This window comes from Thermobia domestica, chromosome 6 (assembly GCF_964235325.1).
Source record: "Thermobia domestica chromosome 6, izTheDome1.hap1.1, whole genome shotgun sequence".
Classification (NCBI taxonomy): Eukaryota; Metazoa; Arthropoda; class Insecta; order Zygentoma; family Lepismatidae; genus Thermobia; species Thermobia domestica.
The window spans coordinates 35,297,048-35,319,304 of NC_137459.1; the positions used below are offsets into that span (position 1 = coordinate 35,297,048).

A 22,257-nucleotide genomic window follows, 5' to 3' on the forward strand; every position below is an offset into this window, starting at 1 on the left:
ACCATATATTTAAATGTGGATGGCTAATCAAAAAAGCGAAAGGAATAAAAACGAGGAGAAAACGTTAGTTCGAGCGTATTTGGTGCGTTTCGGAACAATAGACCACCTGTTGTTTAAAGGAAGTCAAAAGAAAGGAAGAAAAGAAAAGAAGTGTTGCCAGGCAAGGAGATTTTAGCAAGAAACCGCTGTTTGAAGATGCTTTGTGCAGAGTACTGGAACTCTGCTATTATAGACCTGGACTTGGAAAGAAAGACCTGGAAACCCTGACTGGCTCACAGTATGATTTAAAGCTCTGGCAAAAGTAAAGTTACCAAATAACCACATTGGTCGCGTTCACTCTAGGGGGTAACGCTTCGAAAACGCATTCTCAAATAGCCACAGACTTAGAGAGGAAAAGCCCTGATCAATACTTCTATCAAAAATTATCTTCCTATCATCAATTTTGAAGAGTCCCCTCGTGACTATGCAGGGTTGGCCGTAGGCAATTTGTCGCCCTGTGCAATGTCATAATTTCCCGTCACCCCTTCTCCAGAAAGAACAAATTTTAAAAGCCACGATTTTAAGTATGCTACCCTATGACCAGTGTTGGGCAAAATCAATTGAAATCAATTGCAATTGATCAATCAATTGAAAGTAATTGCTCTGAAAATCAATTGCAATTGATTTAAATTGCAATTGATTTCAATTTGTAATTGACAATTAATTCAATTGCAATTGAATTCAATCATAAAATTTGCAATTACATTTTCGTCAATTGTTAATTGTTAATTGGTCACCAGGGAATTGAAACTTTTAATTGTTAATTGTCAATTGCAAAGGGTGCAATTGAAACATTTAATTGTTAATTTCAATTGACAATTGAAACTTGTAATTGTTAATTGCAATTGAAATCAGCAATTAAAACTGAAGATAAGAAGATGTGTGTGTATTGTGTTGTCCACTTGTTACTGTTTTACATATTTCAAATAAGGTACTTATAAGAAATGCTGGATACCTACCATCCTCCCCCCCCCTCCCCCGTGGGAAGAAAGCCGGGAAACTAAGTATTTTTTAAAATATATTATGTTTATGGTTCTATCTCCCTCGAAAGAACTCTATATGCCCGTCATGCATACAATAGGAATGGACACCAACGAGTTCGAGCGAGTTTTCTTTAAAACTCGACTCGACTCGAAGCAGACATCTTTGAGCTCGACTTGAGATATTGGCTCGAAAAATTTCCCCCAACTCGACTCGAATTCGGATCGAGTTTCCAGTCGAGTCGAGCCAATTCGAGTTAAATTCTTTGTGTTACTATCTTCAAGTATCATACATAGACAATATAATTATTAATGATACTACTACTACTACTATAATTAATTATCATTATAACACCGTGTAAGCTGTATAAACATGGAATATAGGCGGTTTGTATAGGAATACTAAAAATTAGTTGACTGTCGATCTCGGTCGTCAAGAAATCTTCAGGAGGCAAGGACATCGGTCACGAGGTTCTTGGTTTTAGTTCAGGAGGAGCAAGTATTCGGACTCGAGCCAAAAATTATTAAAAGTTATGGGACTCCAGCCAAACATGTTCAAAACTGCTCGACCCGGGTTTAGGGTTGTCAACAGCTCAAGCGGCTCGCTCACAGCTTATTCACTTATCGAGCCGAACCGAGAAGTGAGCCGAGCCAACAGCTCATCCAACCGAGCCAGCTCGAGCCGATGCTCACACGAGCCGAGCCGAACCGAGCTGATTGCTTACCCCAACCAAACCGGTTCGAGCCATCGGCTCAGTTAAGCTGACTCGAACCCAGCCTATGGACTCGTTTCAACGGAGCCGGTTCAAGCCATTGGCTCAATTGAGCCCAGTCGATGGGTAATCCCAACCAAGCCAGTTCAAGCTATACGCTCAGTTGAACCGATCCGAGTCGGTTGACATCACTATTCCGGTTGGGCTTCTACTTTGGCTAAAAAATTGGACCGTGCAGTTCTCAGCCTTGATGGTAAGAATTACAAAAAATGATATGAAATCTTTAGTTTTACGTCCCACGATTATGCCGGTTAGGCTAAAGGAGACGGTGATGATAGGAAATGAATGAAATGAAGAAAGTGGGAGGAAACGGGAGAACCCCGAGAAAATCCACGAGCACGGTTTTTGTCCACCACAAAGTGCAAACTGCGCGAGCTGGGATCGAACCAGGGACCTCAAGCACCGGAGGTGAACGCTCTACCACTGACCCACCGCGCCAACTGGTAAGAACTACAGTATATACTTATATTGGTGCTCACGGCGTCATTAACTTGTTCCGCCACCAACAAATTTCAAGGTACTTTGTTTTTCATCTTTTGTGCGTGTTTTGTGTCGCTTTATGCGCCTATCCCCACATTTTGTGCATCACCGGAAGTGGGTCAAAATGGGCCTACAAATATGGCGGAACAAGTTATTGCTCTTCCGCCACCAATGAATTTCGAGATCGTTTCCTTCACATCGTTTTGTGCCGTTTTGTGCGTCTACTTCCGTTTTGTACGTCGTGGGATGTGGGTTAAAATGAGTCCCCAAGGTGGGACGAAAACGATCAAGAGTTCCGCCACTATTAAATCTCGAGGTCGTTAATTTCACATCGCGTACCCTTTTGTACGTCTATTTCGACGTTTTGTGCGTCACTGGAAGATGGTCAAAATGGGCCTCGAAGGTGGGACGAAAATGACCCACTGCTCCGCCACTACCGAATTTCGAGGTCCTTCCTTTCGTATCGACTACTGAATTTTCGTGTTGTTTCGTGCCCCCATTTCCACGTTTCGTGCGTCACCAGAAATGGGTCAAAATGGGCTTCCAAGATAGGACGAAAATGACCCACTGTTCCGCCACTATCGAATTTCGAGTTCGTTAATTTCACATCGCGTACCCTTTTGTGCGCCTATTTCGACGTTTTGTGCGTCACTGGAAGACGGTCAAAATGGGTCTCGAAGGTGGGATGAAAATGACCAAGAGTTCCGCCACTACTGAATTTCGATATCCTTCCTTTTGCATCGACTAGTGGATTTTCGTGCCGTTTCGTGCCCTTATTTCCACGTTTTATGCGTCACCTGAAGTGGGTCAAAATGGGCTTCCAAGATGGGACGAAAATGACCAAGAGTTCCGCTACTATCGAATTTCGAGGTCGTTAATTTCACATCGCATACCCTTTTGTGCGCGTATTTCGACGTTTTGTGCGTCACTGGAAGACGGTCAAAATGGGCCTCGAAGGTGGGACGAAAATGACCCTCTGCTTCGCCACTATACCTACCGAATTACGTGGTCCTTCCTTTCGCGTCGACTAGTGAATGTTTCGTGCCCTTATTTTCACGTTTTGCGCGTTACCAGAAGTGTGTGAAAATGGACCTCCAAAGTGTGACCAAAATTACCCATTGTTCCGACACTGTCGAATTTCTAGGTCGTTTCCTTCGCATCGTTTAGTGATTATTTTTTAAAAAGTTTTCTGTGCCTACTTCCTCGTCTTGTGCGTCACCGGAAGTGAGTTAAACGGGCCTTTAAAGTGGGAGTTAAATGGCTCACTATTCCGCCACTATCGAATTTCGGGGTTGGTTCTTTCGCATCATTTAGTGTGTATTTTGTACCGTTCTGTTCGCCTACTTCCACGTTTTGAGCATCACCAGAAATGCGTCAAAATGGTCCATCAATGTGTGAGAAAATAGAGCCATTGTTCCGCCACTATCGAATTTGGGGGGTCGTTTCTTTCGCATCGTACAGTGCCTGCTTTGTACCCTTTTGTGCTCCTATTTCCACTTTAGTGCTTCTATTTCCACTTTAGTGCGACAACAAAAATGGGTCAAAATGGCCTACAAGTATAGCGGAATAACTTAATGCTGTTCCGTCACCATCAAATGAGGTCGTTTCCTTCACATTTTTTATACATGATTTGTGTCACTTTGTGCATCAGTGGGAGAGGGTCAAAATGGACCTTGAAAGTGGAATGAATATGTCTTTCTCTGCCATATTTGTAGGTCGCCTTTGACCCACTTTCGTTGGCCTACAAAACGTGAAAGTATGCGCAGAAACGGTATAAATATGCACTAAACAATGCGAAAAAAGCGACCTTGAAATTCGATACTGGTGGGAGAGTGGATCAGTTTTCTTCCCACATGGAATGCCCATTTAGACCCACTACCATTGAATCACAAAACGTGGAAATAGGCTTACAAAACGGTAGAAAACACGCACAAGACGATGTGAAGGAAACGACCTCGAAATCGTTCCTGACGGAACAGCATTAACTTGTTCCGCCATATTTGTGTTTTCATTGGGAAGGCCGATGGGGGCTGAATTTGAACGTAAACACTATCGGGGGTGTCACTATAGGTCTGAGCAACCCCGATAAATATGAATTCGACACAAATTCTAGTACTTTTACATGTCCCGGTGAACGCCCCCTCAGACCCCCTTGGTTCGTATTGTGAAAAAATCTCCTCTGGCCCCCACCAACCCCCAACTAATACCGCGAAAACTATGAATGTGACACTAACATCTGCCATTTTCTACTACATTTTACATATGCCGGTAAAAGTCCCTATAATCCTCTGGTTCCAATTTTGAAAAAAAAAAACAATGCCTCTGGCCCGCAGCCGATGGGGGCTGTATTTGGAAGTCAACGCCTGTGGAAGTATCACCATTCATCTCAGCGACAGCGTAAACTATGGATTTGACACTAATATCGGTCACTTTCCATTATTTTTACATGTCTCGCAATTCCCCACCCCCGGTGACTCCCGGTCCGCATTCAATGGTGGCTAAATTTGAAAATCATCGCTAATGAAAGTATCACCATTGATCTCAGCCACCGCGAAAACTACGGATTTGACATCGGTCATTATGGATTATTTTTACATCTCTCGTGATTCCCGTTATAATGCCCCCGTTTCTTATCTGATGGGGGCTAAATGTGAAAGTAAACGCGGTCTTGAGTTTCACCAATGAGCTCAGCTACCCCGAAAACTATGGATTTGACACTAATATCGGCATTTTGGATTACTTGTACGTTTCGGCATTCCCCCCCCCCCCCCGTTGACCCACGGCCCGTAGCCGGATACGGTGAATTTGGAAGTTAATGCGGTAAACGCCCCCCTGAGACCCCCTGGTTCGAATTTTTTCGAGAAAGCTTTGCCTTGGTGTGGGACCTGGACCAAGGTATCTTTGACCAAAATTTGGTAACTCTCGGTCGACTTGTCTGGTTTCCAGGCCGGTACCGGTAAACGTCCCCTGGAGACCCCCTAGTAAGGAATTTTTAAAAAAGCTCTTCGTCTTGGTCTGGGGCCTAGACCAAGCTACTCGTGACCAAATTTTGAAAAGTTTCGGTCCACTCGTCTCGTCCACAGGTCGCACAAAGTTAGACAGATAGACACACAAACAAACTCTATTTTATTTATATTAGAAAGGTGAGATCCGCCGTTATTGTATTAGTGCGGTGCTTGAGCTATTGATCGTAAAAATTCAAACTCCGATGAGTGATAATTTTATAGGCTTGTTTTATTACAAGTTTAAACTCTTTAGTCAGTAGAGAAAAGGGCGTGAATCATAGGTCAGAGTTGATGACAATGGGTTTTGGTGGGTCTGTGGGTCGCAGTGGGTAAGAGTGGTTTATGGTGGGTGGTGGGTCAGAGTGGGTCACGGTGGGTCGTGGGTCACGACGGGTGGTGAGTCAATTAGTCGTGGCTAAAGTTTTCATTGCCCCACGCCCTCTCTGAACTACAGTGTTGAAAATTAATCAGTGAAAATCAATTGCAATTGATCAATCAATTGAAAGTAATTGCTGTGGAAATCAATTGCAATTGAATCAATTGCCAATTAATTTCAATTGCAATTGAATTACAGAATTCAATTGCAATTACTTTCCACTGCAATTACTTTCAATCAATTGTTCAATTGCAATTGATTCTCCTTTTTTAATGGCCAACTGCAATTAACAATTAACCATTACTTATTTCAATTGTTAATTGCAATTAACAATTAAATTTACAGATTAATTGTTAATTGTTAATTCAATTGAAATTTGCCCAACACTGCCTATGACGAACAATTAAGGGGACGGAAAAGCACTCGCACTCAGAAAGGTTTAACGCTACAAATACAATCTTGTTGTGTCTTTTTTTTTCTTTAAATGCTAATCTATTATGTTAGTCAAAGATAAAGCAAACACATCTGCAGTAGAAAGATGGCAATCCTTTTTATAGAATTCAATATCTAGCTTCAATCTCAATATATCAATTTGCAATTCCAGTACAACTACCTCTTTTGTCTTTATTTCTTGATTTTCTTTTTACATCTGTTAAATAACAAACAAACAAACAAACAAACATGTTTCCACCTTGAATGATAAGGGACTTCTTTGTGACGAAGACAATACCAGTTTTAGCATCAAAACTGTGATAACTGACTAAATGGAACAGGTGTTCGCTACTGTTCGAGAATTGAGTTTTTGCATTTGACAACAATCAAGCTATTGATGCTGGGATTTGTTTGACCATTTGCTTTAGCACTGTCCATGTGACCTTAAACTAATGCGACCTAAACATGATTTATGAACGTAGTATTCAAATAAAGGGTCTGTTTAGTAAATTTAATTATCATCATCATCAAGTCTGTTTTCAATAAGAAATATTTATTTTAAATAATTATAGTTATGACAGATTTTGGCATCTCTCGAAATTTTCCGCCCCGTGCAAATGCATCTGTTGCACATATGGTAGAGTTAGGTCTGTGTTAACGTTTAGCGTTTTCCCCCTCTGGGAAGTAGAAAACCGGGTTCAATTACCGGTTGTAGCAATTGAACATGTGATTTGGACCTCACTTTAAGTTGGGAGCACCATAGTGGCTCAGTGGTAGAGCCTGACTTGAACCAAGGCCATGTGGACTTCTGATGGCCAGCATTTATATCCATGTGTTTTCTCATAGTTTTCCAATTTACTCCCACATTCTCAGTCTACGATTTTTTCATAATAATGTACTTTCAATAAGCATTCATCTCCTTTAGCCTAAAGGACATAAACGTAGATAATACCTAAATTAGCCTTTAGCCTTTACTAATGCCTTCAGCCTAAATTAAATATCACATATTTTGTTTTCTAATTGGATGCAAATTCTACAACCAATTGTGGAATAATGACATTGTATAACATTTCCCAGTCGCTGATGGATTAGGAAAACAGAAATTCTGAAATGAGTTCACGACACAGATTAACCAGATTCGTAACTTTATTCGGATGGTAATGTGCACATTAAAAGTATTTGATAGAACCGTATTTCAGATGTCGCTAGTGTAAAACCCTAACTACATTTCTCAGAGCATTATTCTAGGAAACTGTTGTAATTTTGGATTAAATAACTTCGAATGACCATGTTCATGATTTCTGGTCGTTTCGATGTTTTGGTTATTAATAGCCTTGAAAGAAGAATGATATTGAATCATTTTTTGCTGCTTCGATTCCTAAAAGAAAATTGTAAATTTTAATGGTTTTACTAAAAAAAAAAGGCAAGGATATAGACTCTCGCCTCTTCTGTTCAACGTCTATATAGAAGAGGCTATGAAGCAATTCTTTGATAAAACGAGAAAGGCGTAAAAATAAATGGTCAGGTTTTCAGCGCAATTAGGTTTGCTGATGACATAGCACTGATAGCAGAGAACGAAAAAGACTTTCAGGAAGCACTTTCAAACTTGAACGATCAATTGAAAAAAAATGCAAAATGAAGATAAATAAGAAGAAAATCAACGTGATAAAGTGCAGAAGAGCAGGACAGGAAGGGGCAAACGTGAAGCTAGATGGAGAGAAAATCGAAGACGTTAAGACGTTCCCCTATTTAAGAAATCTAATATCCTCGGACGGAAGAAGTGAAAAAGACGTAAGTTCCAGAATACCACAGGGTAAACAAGCATTCAATAGGAAAAGAGGACTGCTAACATCAAGAAATGTGTCGTTGGACGTTCGAAAACGATTTATTAAGACCGTGGTATGGAGCGAGGCGCTTTACTGATCAGAGACGTGGACATTGAGAAAAGCTGAAATATCCAAGTTGGAAGCATTTGAAATGTGGTGTTGGTGCACAATGCTGCTCATATCATGGACCGAAAGGAAAAGAAATGAAGACATACTAAAGGAAGCTAACGAGGGACGACAGATCATGAAGATAATAGGAAAAAGAAGAAACAGCATGCTTGACTATCTTATTCGACACTCCGATTGGATCACTGTGTTGATAGAGGGCAAGGCAGAAGGAAAACCAGAAAGAGAAAGACCAAGGGTAGAATATCTAGATGCAGTTACGAAGAAGATACCTTATCAAAGTATAAAATAGCTCTCCCAAAGGAAAGAAAAGTTTCAAAATTTCCATATTGCCCACCAACCTATGGTTGAGATGAGGCGAAGTAGAGAACGGTTTCACGTTTAGTTATTTAAGGTTGAACAGTGTTATTCGTAAATTTGAAACATGAGTCATTTGTAGTGAGAGCAATGAATCTTTGCCACTGTTGGAACTGCGTTAACGGAGAATGGAAAAGAATCGGGGAGAACGAGTAAACGAACGTTGACGAATGAAGGAATAATCAAGAGCTAAGCAAAGTATAATATTGTTGTATTTAAGAGAGAGAGAATCAAGCTAGGAAATGTCTAAGGCCACAAGACGTCTAAATCCACATTAAGATCCATTCATTTCCAACCAACCAACCCGACATTTAACAATTAACTTATTTTGATTTACATAAACTGAACTTCCTAGGGTTGACCACTGCAATTTAAGAGGCGCAAATTTTTGTTACCCACGAATTAAGCAAATGATAGAACTGGCATGAGTAATTCACCTTAGTTAACTGTAATCAGAAGCGATCTTAACAGAATTCAATAATGTATTAACTTCCATCTATAACTTCAGCTCAGACTTTTATTTATTATTCTTTACTACACGAGAGTTTTCGCTCCAAATATTCATACAGAACTTAAAATCTCCTAAATCAGCAAATGTAAACACACAACTATCCTCGTTACAATCACGACAATTTGAATCGCAATTACAAAAGCACATTGGCAGATGATTTCATTCCTTTAATATCCTCACCACTTCGAAGAAAATTACTTCACCCTTTTCCACTAAACTACAATTAAACTCCAATCCATTACACTTCATAAGAGTGAAATTCCAGTTCAAATACAAACAGTACTGAGCTTTATATACTGCTAAGGTCTTCGTATCTAAAGCTTATAATTGGAGTATACGTCGTTATTATTCTAAAATTCTAAAATGACAATTTTTAAAAGGATTTATGCGAAATCAAAGAGCAGTTGCTGGCAGTAAAAGTTGAGTACGGTATACACTTAAACAAGAATCATATAAAAACAAAGTAAAGCAGTGCTTTCCTACTTTATAAATCTATATGCACATAACCATAATGTTTCAGGGGGCACGGTGGCTCAGTGGTAGGGCGTTCACCTCCGGTGCGTAGGGTCCCTGATTCGATCCCAGCTCGCGCAAAGTGGACTTTGTAATGGACAAACACCGTGTGTGTGGGTTTCCTTGGGGTTCTTCCGGGCTTCTTCCGTTTTCTCCCACTTTCTTCATTCAACCATTTCATTCATTTCTAATCATCACCGTCTCTTTTAGCGTAGCCGGCATAACCATGGGACGTAAAACTCAAAGAATCATGTAAAAACGAAGTAAAGCAGTGTTTTTCTACTTTATATATTTACATGCATATAATGCGTATTAGATGTATCTGTAGCAGGAAGGGTGTTCCGATTTTTTACTATCAAAAATCGGCAACCTTGGTTATTATTCATCAGTTTTGGGGCAAGTGGCCTGAAACTGGTATAGGATACTAATAATGCTATTCGCCCATTGAACCTAATTAGAAGTTTTGATGGCCGTCAGAAAGAGGTAATCTCCTAAGGAAGAGACTAAGATATATCGCACAAGTCAGCGGTTATAGATCAGATTTTAAAAGCACGTAAACATTTCCTTTCTTGATAATAAACTACGGAAGGAACAAATGGTCTGAAGTTGACTGACACATTCAAAATCTACTTCCAAAGCAAAATATAATTTTCCTTTATACAATTCATACAAGGACATGACTATGACATTCAAATTTGAAACTTGTTATACACTTTATATAAATGTAATTAATACTGAATTGTTTCTATTTTTTTTTTATGTTGACATCAAACATTCAATAGCTAATGATGTCAATAATTTATAGAAGTCCTGTTCTGATAACTCAGTTGGTACAGAAATATACACTATTTGATGTTTAACTTTTTGTTTGTTTGGTAAATGTTTGATTTTAAACTGATTTGAAGAATCATACTCTACCTGATTCCACTTATAGTTTGTACACTAATAAAATCAACTTTTTTTTTTGTTTTAATTTGAAGGTTGAACCAGACTTACGAGTGGCATTATTGAAGAGAAAAGCAAGTCAGTTATCCTTGTGACAATGGAGTGACCAACTCTTTACAACGTGGGGGGCGCGGTGGCTTAGTGGTCTCCTCCAGTACTTGTGGTCCCTGGTTCGATCCCAGCTCGCGCCATGTGGACTTTGTGGTGGAAAAACACCGTGCTCGTGGGTTTTCTCGGGGTTCTCCCACTTTCTTCATTCCACCATTTCACTCATCTCTCATCATCACCGTCTCCTTTAGCCTAACCGGCATAACCATGGCACGTAAAACTTGAAGATTTCATTTCATTTCATTTTTCTTTACAACGTGGAAGCATTTTACTCGTTGACAGTCTGCACGTGCCCCTAATTCAATTTTAACAGTTCTACTGCTGATAAAAAAAATTTCAACTCTACTATACCGTAAGTGGTAATCGATAAAAAAAATCCTTATGTGACAAATGCCAATTATCTAATACTGAAGCCGTTCTTAACACGAGGGAGATTCAGAAACTAAGTTTACAAGGCCGATATTTTTTAAATTTCGACTGTTATAGAGGGATGAGAAATGTGCGGTAATTTTAATATATGGAGTTGGCAACTGTGCAGAGTTTTATCCACCGACCACCTGCGGCGCTAGTCGTAGATAAACACAAATGGCGTTTCGTTTGGAAAACTGGTCTCGCGAAGAAGTTTGCTCAGTTCTTCGATTTCTGTGGGGCGAAACATGTAACCGCGGCTGAAATTCACCGGCAGCTGGTAGAGGTTTACGAAGAGACTGTAATGTCTCGTGAACATGTCGCAGAATGGTGTCGAAAGTTTGCGGCTGGTAGAGAAAACGTCACTAACGAGGAGCGTTGTGTCTGACCCAGCATGGCATCAACATATTTGAGCACAGCTCGCGCGGAGGAGCTGATTCAGCTGTTTCAGGCCGACTTCAGCTGACTTTCACCTGTTCCCGCACTTGAAGGAGCACCTAGGAGGCCATCGCTTCGCTTCAGACTAGGAGGTGAAACACTTCGTGACAACGTGGCTGAACACGCAAGGACAGGATTTTTTTTATCAGGAGGGAATTTTCAAACTCATCCTACAAATGCCTCAACAAATATGGAGACTATGTCGAAAAATAACCGAATGTATGTACTTTCTGTTGGCTGTATTGGTTGTATGAAATAAGGTTTCACTGCAATCTTACTTTCTGATCATTCCTCGTATATCGAAAGTATATCAATGAAATAAGTAAGTATCGTTTCACAGTGCGAAACTAAGACTCCTAAATATTGCGACAAACGAAACGTTAAGCGAATCCCTACATTGAACACTTTGTGAATAAATAAAGAGAAATTTCAGTATAATCGAAATTTATTTCTGTTTTATCTTGCATACTTTTGATGGAAACTCTGTATACTGGATTGATCTCTGATTTAAACAAATCTTCATTGGCTTGGTTCACTTTGACTTTTGCGTCCCTTTCAGTAACGAGGCTATATGAGACGTGGGGCTACAGCTTAACATAGGATCCAAACCACATGAGCTCCCTCCACGAAGTCAACCCGAATCTTCCACGCTTTTACGCTTACGCTTACTGCTTAGCCACGATGAAGCTCAGCAAATCTTCATACTCTGCACTTTGTAATTAAACAAAGAGAAATTTGAATATTTTATAAATGTCCCCTTCTCTCTTTAAAGCAGAAATTTTGAAAACGCTAAAACATTTGTTTCCTTAATTTTAATGAAGAGTTCATATGCCGAGTTTCTTCTCTCTAATACAAAGAAATTACCGTTTCATCTCTCTAATACAAAGAAATTCGTGAGATACCCTATTCTTGAGGTTAATTTTGAATCTCTCCATTACTCATCTTAGGATAGGTATTTCTAAAAAAAATCCTTCCTTATCCCATACTTTTGTAACAAAAGGAGTAGTCTCTTTAAATTTCAGGTTTCTACCTGTAGTAGTGTAGCCTAGAAGATGATGAACTACCCACTTCTACTCTTTTATAAAATAGTAGCATATATATATATATATATATATATATATATATATATATATATATATATATATATATATATATATATATATATATATATATATTATCTGAAATGTCCGTTTCCATACGGGGAGAATATGTTTATATAAAATATTTGATTCCCATTCTCCCCTTAGGAAATGCATCGGAGGTAAATTTGTACTTAAACGGTATCGGCAGTGTCACTATTCATCTCATGCATTGGACATTATTACCGAACGTTTTGTATTATTTTGACAAGTTTGTGAGTTGATAGTATCGTGAGATACTCAAATTTCCCCATAAAGTTTGAATCTCCTCTCCCCTCTTAGGATACACATTTTAACAAATGTAACATCACAGAAGCCCAAGTTAGGCTATGGTCCAGTTATGTACCAAAAAAAAAAAAATCGTTCCAACAATCTATGAGAAGTTTGCGGGCGAACATCTTTAAATTAATTTTTAAATATGTAGAAGATGGCCCCTAGTCCTCCTTAAAACGGTAATTTCAAAAACACAAGCTGGCTATGTTCTAATCACATACCAAAAATATAATTAAAATCGGTCGGTTATATATATATATATATATATATATATATATATATATATATATATATATATATATATATATATATATATATATATATATATATATGCGTGTGTGTGTGTGTGTGTGTGTCTGTAACGATCTTATCAAATAGCCCTTCCTTCTTGAAACGGTAACTTTCAGAAACGCTGAATCAGGGGTCGTATTATTTTAATGAAGAATTTATATACCAAGTTTCATCTTCCTATTGAGAAGATAGTGAGATAGTCAATTTTAACCCCCTTTCACTCACTCCTAAGGATACGCATTTTGATCACAGTAATGTGACAAAAACCTATAAGGTTATACTATGGTCCTGTCACCTACCGATAATCTTCAAAATCGGTCCAGCAGTCTAGGTAAAGTTCGTGAATAAACATAGTTTCATTCATTTTTAAATATATAGAAGATACCCCCCTAGCCTCCCTTAAAATGGGAATGTTTAAAAACGTTGGACACGAATCCGCTTATTGTAATTGAACAATTTATATGTCAAGTTTCATCTTTCTAAGTTGAGAGGGCGCGAGATACTCAATTATTTACATAAATTGTGAACCTTTACGATACTCATTTTAACAAAAGTAATAGGGTATATGACCGAAACTTAGGCTAGGCAAGCATCAAGTTAGTTGCAAAAAAAAAAAAAAAAAAAAAAAAAAATGGCCAGGAGGAGTTGAAGGACAAATATCACTACACTTATTTATATATACGTAGTCACTTTGTATTTATTAACCACTTATTAACCTATATTCAGTAGTGGGGCCGCGGTGGGTTCAGCGTTCACGTCTGGTGCGTGGGGTACTTGCTTCGATTCCCGATCACTCCAAGGGATATTTGTGGTGAATCGTGTGCGTAGGTTTTTTTTTTTTTTTTTTTTTGGAGTTCTCCCGTTTGCTTCCACTTTCTTCATTCCACCATTTCATTCATTTTCCATCATCACCGTCTCCTTTGGTCTAGCCGGCATAACCGTAGGACGTAAAACTTAGTATCATTCCTGTACTGCATTTCAGTTCGTTTGGCTTTCTTTCTTTCTGCTGCAGCGTAGTGCAATTGTTGCATTTGTTATTTCCTGGGAAGATTTTCCTTGCAGTCAAAGCAAAGAAATGTTAAATAATCTCGTTGTTTTAAAACGCAAAAAAAAAAAAAAAAAAAAAACTTCCATTGTGACGTGCTATTGTCGGTCAAATAATTTATACTTGGGTGCTGTGTGGTCAGCTGATTGTCTCTTACTACTATTATTTCTATATACACTTCACCGACGTTTACGAAAGCTATCTTTTAATTAAGATAGCTTTCCAATTGTCTCACGACATCGAAGGGACCATTTAAATCTAAATTAAACCCAGGACCACGCGCACTAAAGCACGCACTTCCACCATGCGGCTACGCGGTAGAATATAATAACTAATTTTGTGGTAACATACGCGTATTTAAAAAAAGAAAAAGAAGAAAAAACTTATACAGCAGACGTATGTAAATAAAATTTGTGAATACTTACGCATAATTGCAAATTCCACATATTCAAGACGCTTACAAAATGCACTCACGTGCCACAACACACATAGGAATGTTTCAAGTGCAACTAACGGAACATCTTTCCCTGTACTAAATTAAAACAGACTTCAGAGAGTATACCTCACAACATACATGACCTACATTAATTCTAACATTTAGAATGTCCGAGACCTTCGGCTTAAAAGATAACTAAAAGGACAATTTGCAAGCATAAATGATTGGTACCTTGCGGGCAACAATTGATTACCAGGTATCACATTCAATGACATGACAAGCACATTTTAAGTGGATTAAGGTAAAAGTTGGAGATGGCCTCACGGCGCAACGAAGATAGCTTTAGGCATGTTCTTACTTTTTGCTTATGGATACATTTGATTGGAAAAATTTATTCGGCTTATATATGCACTTTGACTTAGTGGTAGAGTGTTCACCTCTATTGCTAGGGGTTCCTGATTCGATCTCAAGCAGACCATGTAAGTTTGTGGTGAGCAACATTTTGTTTGTGGGATCTCCTGTTTCCTTCCACCTTCTCATTACACCAATTCCTTCATAATCATTTGCCCTTTTAAATCAGGCGTGTCATTTAGCTCAAAGGACATAGGGTAACTTCGGTAGAGATGAACCCCCTGGGTGAGACAAACCAGAGCTATAATTTGTAAACTATCCACCAGAGTGCAGAGTAAATATTAGTGTAGTGTCATGGCGGACTATGATAGACATTGTGGACCTTATGCAGAGTCGTTCTGACGAGTGATTAGTGCCTTATACTAAAGAGTTCCACTAACATATGTTTCCTGCAGTAGTCAGCTCTTTAGTATGACGCTAATCATACGTCAAAACGACTCTGCATAAGGTGGTGTGTGTTTTCCTGAAGCTGAAGTCCATATATTTCTTTAGTAGACTAAATTTTTGATTTCATGTAGGTCATAACTTTTTTTACCACATTTTTAAAATGCAATATTCAACGTTCTTGATGTAGATTTCTTCGGTTTTGTCTTTTTATTAGCGCATTTCATCATAAAAGAATATGTTAATAAAAACAAAGAAGATTTCCGCGCTCAACAACTACGAGTAAATTATCCTTCTTACCTCTTTTTCTTGGCATAGATGATGCACTACCTTCGCGGGAGAAAAAAAAATAAATTATAAGTTTTACGTCCCACGATTAGGCTAAAGGAGACGGTGATGATGAGAAATGAATGAAATGAAGAAAGTGGGAGCAAACGAGAAAACCCCTAGAAAATCCACGCACACGGTGTTTGTCCACCACAAAAATTCACTTGGTGCGAGCTGGGATCGAACCCAGGACCCCCTGCATCCCCTGTGAACGCTCTACCACTGATCCACCGCGGCCCCACTACTGAATAGAGGTTAATAGGTGGTTAATAAATACAAAGTGACTATGTATATATAAATAAGTGTAATGATATTTGTCCTTCAACTCGTCCTAGCCCGATTTTGATTATTTGTTTTGCAACTAACTTGATGCTTGCCTAGCCTAAGTTTCTGTAATATTACTTTTGTTAAAATGAGTATCCTAAGGGAGGAGCAGAGTATCCTAAGGGAGGAGATGCACTACATAGGAAATATTAGAATGTTTTAATTTGCGTGGTAAAGTTTCTAAATATACAAAACAAGATGCAATGAACGGTACAATGTAATTACTGGCACTCATTTTTCCCCTTAAAACATGAAGCTTATGTAATTTTGCCATTCACAAATGTTTCTTCTCTATATTTGATGTCAAAAAAATATAGTTCATTTTAGATTTTCTATGTTTTTATATTAGTTTAATCAATATTAGATAATATATGATCAATATTAGATTTCACAAAAAAAAAAAACTTGGTAGCTATATAATATGTGCTTTATTAATATAATGTATTTAAAGACAAAACTGTTCCACTTTATTTATTTATTTATTTATTGTTTAGGTTCTGCATAAGGTCCATCACTCCCACAGTGCATGGTCCATCTAACTCACAATACTATGGAATAGGTGGACCAGTCAGCCATTTTCTAAGCTTAAATTTCAGGTAGAAATATTGGGCCTTATGCAGAGTCGTTTTGACGCGTTATTAGTGCCATACTAAAGAGTTCGACTAACATATGTTTCCTGCAGTAGTCAGGCCTTTAGTATGACTCTAATCATACGTCAAAACGACTCTGCATAAGGCCCTATATCTTTTGTGATCCTAAAAACCTTTAGTTATGGTTTCGGAAAGTTCTTTCTTGTATTTCGTGCAGAAAAACATGCTCTACTTACACAATTATTCGAGTTATTGGAGGCAGAGGAGGTCTATTATATCGCTATTGGACTTACTGTAAGTATACGGCGTTAAATTATTATTATTATTATTATTATTATTATTATTATTATTATTATTATTATTATTATTATTATTATTATTATTATTATTATTTAAATATTGTATTTCTTAATTTCATCCTGGCTACAGTGAGAACAAATCTTCTAACCTCCCATTGGAAAAGGTTGAAGGTCAGGTATAACATTGGTCGGTAAACAACTGCCATTCTGAAGATAGAAAAACATTAACATTCATTTTTAATGAATTGCCGTAAAACTTCCTGATGTCGTTCTAATACATTCGAAAAAAATTAAGTAAGCATCTGAGAATGATGGACCCTAGTAGTGTGCAAGAAAAAATAATGTAGAACGACACACACAAACTCAGTTTTCTCAACAGAAACAAGCAGAAATTGCTACAAGAGTGGAAAGGATCAATCATTGCTTCAATTTACAAGAACGGGAACAAAAATGACTGTAATAGTTTCGAGTTACTGTGTTAATTACTGTAACTGACTGTAAATATCTCTCTCGTGTCAACGTCCTATAAAATCCTCTCTAACTGACACATGCAAGATTGAGCTAATACGCTGAATAAATTATTCTGGATTATCAGTGCGGATTTAGGCGAAATTGATCCACTACTATTGGCCAGATATTTACCATTCGCCGAATACTCGAAAAGAAATGGGAATACAACGCTCAAGTACATCAATAATTTTATGATTGATTTCAGAAAGACTTACGACTTGATTAGAAGAGAACTATTATATAATATTCTCACCGAACTTGATACATCAAAATAAATGGTAGTTAGATTAATAAATACAGGGCGTATCAAAAAGGACTTTGTAATTTTGAAAACTCTTATTGATTTATTTATTTAGCTTACAGACATGGTTTTGGTGTCATTTTGTAGCAAAATACATCAAGTTTTTTTTTTTTTTTTTTTTTTTTTTTTTTTTTTTTTTTTTACCTTATACCTAATATGGCTTTCATTGGTAATGTAGCACACGTCCCATCTGAAGTCTCACTTGATTTACAACGTCTTCAGACGTACGGGGACGACCTAAAGATTCGTTATGTCTTACCGAACATCCAATTCAATAAAACATTTATGCCACTGATAAATAGTAGACCTACTGGGAGTGTCTTTACCACCCTTTGTATGAACGTTGCAAAGTTGTCACAGACTTGGATTCTTCCAACCAAAACATACAGCTAGCATGTTCGGGACCAGTAAAGGCAGCCATCTTTGCTGCAACTGCCGGTAGCGCTTGCGGTGGGTTGTTTCTGAACTAGTGTACTACGTGAGTCAAAACTTGATGTATTTTGCTACAAAATGACACCAAAAGCATGTCTGTAAGATAAATGAGTAACTCAATATGAGTTTTCACAGTTATAAAGTTCTTTTGATGCACCCTGTATGTGTATAAATGAAACCCATAGTAAGTTTGAATAGAGTAATACTTGCCCATGAACACTCACGTTGAAAATGGTCTGCAACAAGGAGGTGTCCTGTTACCATTATTCAGTGTTGTTCTAGAATACGCTATAAGGAAAATTAAAGATAGCAACCAGCACCTGGAACTGAATGGCACTCACCAGGTTATGACTTATGCTGATAATACCAATCTTGATAAGAAATTATATGAAGATAATAGAAAGAAATACAGAGGTTTTACGGGTTTGAAGTACCGTAAATGCAAAGAAAACTGCGTACATAGAAATTCGCCGTGAACGTAATACTGCAAATTATGGATAAGTTAAAATACCAAGAAACACTTTCGACAAAGTGGATAGCTTCAAATATCTAGAATAAACATCACCAGACAAAAGATATATCTACGGAGAAATTAAATATCGACTGAAAGCAGGGAATTTGTGTTATTATTCAGCTCAAACCATTTTGTCTTCGCGAATATTGTCGAAGAATTTAAAGCTTAAAATATGTAAAACGATAAATATGCCTGTTGTGTTGTATGGTTGCAAAACATGGTCACTTACTTTGAGGAAAGGAAATAGACTGAAAGTATTTGAAAATAATATCCTGAGGCAAATATTCGGTCCCAAGTGGGATGGGAATTAGAAAGCAGGAATGGCGGAAACTTTGTCAAGAGGAACTGCACCCTTTAACTAACATTGTTGTTAAATCTTGGAGGCTCAGGGGGCAGGTCGTGTAGGGTCGCTTTCAAAATTTTAACTCGAAGCTCAACTGGTAGAAAAGGTCTTTAAGAAAATCGAGATCCAGGTGAGAGGACAATATTAAAATGGATCTCGCAGAATTAAAAACAAAGAAACTAGATCAATTTAGCTAAGGGCAGAAGTAAATGGATACATTTTTGTGAATTTAGCATTGAAAATTCGAGTTTCATAGGCCATAGAATTAGTTATAAGAAAAATTAATTTTCCTGAAATTGGAGCATAGATTCCCCAAACGAACTTAAGTGTCTTCATTTTTATCACATCTCCAGTACTGAGAACTAGAAATTTTACTGAACACCTGGTCCTTAATAATAATATTAATAATAATAATAATAATAATAATAATAATAATAATAATAATAATAATAATAATAATAATAATAATAATAATAATAATAATAATAATAATAATAATAAAATTAATAATAAAGTTTCGTTTTAGTGTGAAACTATGGTAATTTTCAAACTACGCAAATTCAATACTCAAACTAGGAGGCGCGTTGGCTCAGAGGTAGAGGGCCATTTCATTCATTTCTCATCATCACCGTCTCCTTTAGCCTAACCATCATAAGCGTGGGACGTAAAACTGAAAGATTTCATTTCAGTTTTCAATACTCAAACTTGAAGTAGTACATTTACAACTACAGTTTGTAATAAAGCAATAAGATCAAAGATAAAACTTGTTTTTTTGGTTGTTGAATCCATTTCAGAAAGCCAGAACTCGCTATCTTTTACTGGTTTTGGTCGGTAGAGATTAACACTGAAGTAGGAACTGTTATTGACGTATATCATTTTGTGTTGCAATAAAGAAATAAAATCAGAGGTGAACCATATTCTTGCGGTACTTAATTCATATCTAGAAATTACTTGTTGCTATCTATTTCCGTTTTATCCATTATGCGATCTGTGTTGTAATCGAAAAATCGTAGATTTTCACCAGTTTTTGTTTCGACAGATAGGTAGAAGTAGAGACAAAATTCATTATTGGAACATTGAATCGGTTAAAAAAAAAAAAAAAAAAAACACTTCTCGATATCTTTTACCGTTTTTGCTCTATGGAAATAAGTACTGGAACTGGAAGTAATAGTAAATTTCAACCACTCCAGATCTTGGTAGAGTTTTTGTGGTGATGGTATATTCCCTAAACACGGTGAATCAATTTCTATAAACCACTTGTTGCTATCAATTGTCCATTTTATTCTATGGTGATCAACAGTGAAACCGGAAACGGTTGATTTTTTACCACTTCCGGTTTGAGTAGAGAGCGAACGGAGTAGATGTAACCTATTCTTGGCACGCTGACTCAATTGCATATAGCCGAGGGCCGCGATGACTCAGTGGTAAAGCCATTCACCTCCGGTGTATGGGGTCCTTGTTTCGATCCCAGCTCGAGCCAAGGGAACATTGATGTTGACGAACACCGTGAGCATGGGATTTATCGGGGTTCTCCTATTTCCTCCCACTTTCTTTATTCCACCATTTCATTTTATTTCTCATCATTACCGTCTCATTTAACCTAGCCGGCATAATCGTGAGAGTTAAACTTAAAGATTTCATTTTTCAATTGAATATAGTCGGTTCTCCATATCTTTTTACCCTGTTACCTGTCGACAGAAAGTCGGACGCAAAAAACTGTTCTATAACACTTTTAATACTTAAGCATAGCATAGTTTAAAAGTATAATAATAATCTGCTATCAGTGTAAGATTACATCACAGATTTGAAGCCTTATATTTGTTAGAGTTCTAACAGTATCTCGTCGTTAGCAGATGGGGCTGAGTTAAGTCAATCCTAACATTTGACTGACTTCAACGCCAGACATGATGGAAATTATGTAAAGGTCTCAATAAACACACACAGCACATTGTGTCAAAATTGATTAATTTTTCGAAAGTAAATAGTACAATATACTTTTTAAAACCACGGGATATTGACCCCTCATTAAATCAAATTCATCCCAGTCTTGTCTGACTCTCCCCCCTCCCCGAAAAAATACTAAATCATCATATGCACCGTATTATATAAAATTCGAAAATTTTCTTTGAAATATATCAAGAAAGCTCTTTCTAAGAGTATCGGAGGGGGTTCACTGAATCATTCTAGATTAATTTGAAGTCCAATCAATTATGATGATTGTGAAATATTATACAACATGTAAATATTGCACGAAATCAAATACTTTTGCAAAAATTATCGTAGAACATACTTCTAAATAGTAGGGAGGGAGTAATTTACCCCTAATTGCGGTAAATTCAACTAATTCTTAAGTTATTTTAATGCCAAACCTAAACTATTCAAAATAATATTGCATACAACTGTAATAAATTTCACGAAGGTCATCATGGAATTTATTTTTATAATATTGCACATAGAGATGGTCTTTCAACTTCTTGCTCTTAACTAGGGATACACGAGTCGAGTCGAGACAGGATTTTCCTGACAAAATTCGAGTCAAGACACGGCTCTTCTAATAGAAAAATATACATTTTTCGAGTCGAGACATCACTTTTACAGCACATTTTCGAGACGAGACAGCCACAAACATTGTCTCGTGCGCACCCATATTGTTAACCAATCTTAATTCCATGTAGTGGGAATAATTGTGAAACATCAAAGAAAATATATACCATACAGAATAAAAATAGAATAATTTTGTCGAGCGTCATCGATAAAATGTTATTTTCTTATCATATTATTTAAATTCAGAAACTTCGGAAACAACAAAAACTCGGAACTTTTACCCCCTAATCCTCGTCCAATTTCAAACGCAGCCATTTGGGAAGGTCGAAATTCCGTGTAGAAAATTAAAAGTATAATTTATCAAAATCAAACAACTTTTTCGTAGGTTATACTGGAAAGTTATTTTCTATGCTCATCAGGTGCAAACGTGAAACTTGGGATGGATTTTGCCTCCTTATGCTTAAAGGATCGCAATCCCCCCCAAAAAAGGTTGCATCTGAAAGTTGAAGGAAGACACATGCCCCACTAAGAAAAACTCGTTATCAGGACAGCGGTATATTGAATAAATATACGGAATCCGTATATTTACTATGGAAATCTGTACGGAACACATATTATGCATATGTTACATACGTATTCTCCTTTTTCCTGCTCAGATATTACATCATGCAGCTACAGAATGTATGACATTTAACAATCTTCTATATATTACATACGAATACGTATCTTATATACGTCAGCTATATGCTATATACAGCCATCTGTGAGATCTTTACC

At 37.4% G+C, this 22,257-nt stretch overlaps 1 protein-coding gene across 5 annotated transcripts in view; it reads right to left on the bottom strand.

Moving 5' to 3' along the window:
* The window catches only part of LOC145687930 (solute carrier family 41 member 1-like), a 191,119-nt gene that overhangs the window by 40,813 nt on the left and 128,049 nt on the right, over positions 1-22,257 (bottom strand). Inside the window, exon 1 of one of the 5 annotated variants that reach the window (XM_081761498.1) lies at positions 14,491-14,620. The exons of the other annotated variants lie outside the window; for them this stretch is intronic. Within the exon in view, the coding sequence (XP_081617624.1) occupies positions 14,491-14,494 (4 nt within the window). The 5' untranslated portion in view covers positions 14,495-14,620. Of the gene's footprint in view, positions 1-14,490; positions 14,621-22,257 lie in introns of those variants that run through there. 5 annotated transcript variants of the gene reach the window in all.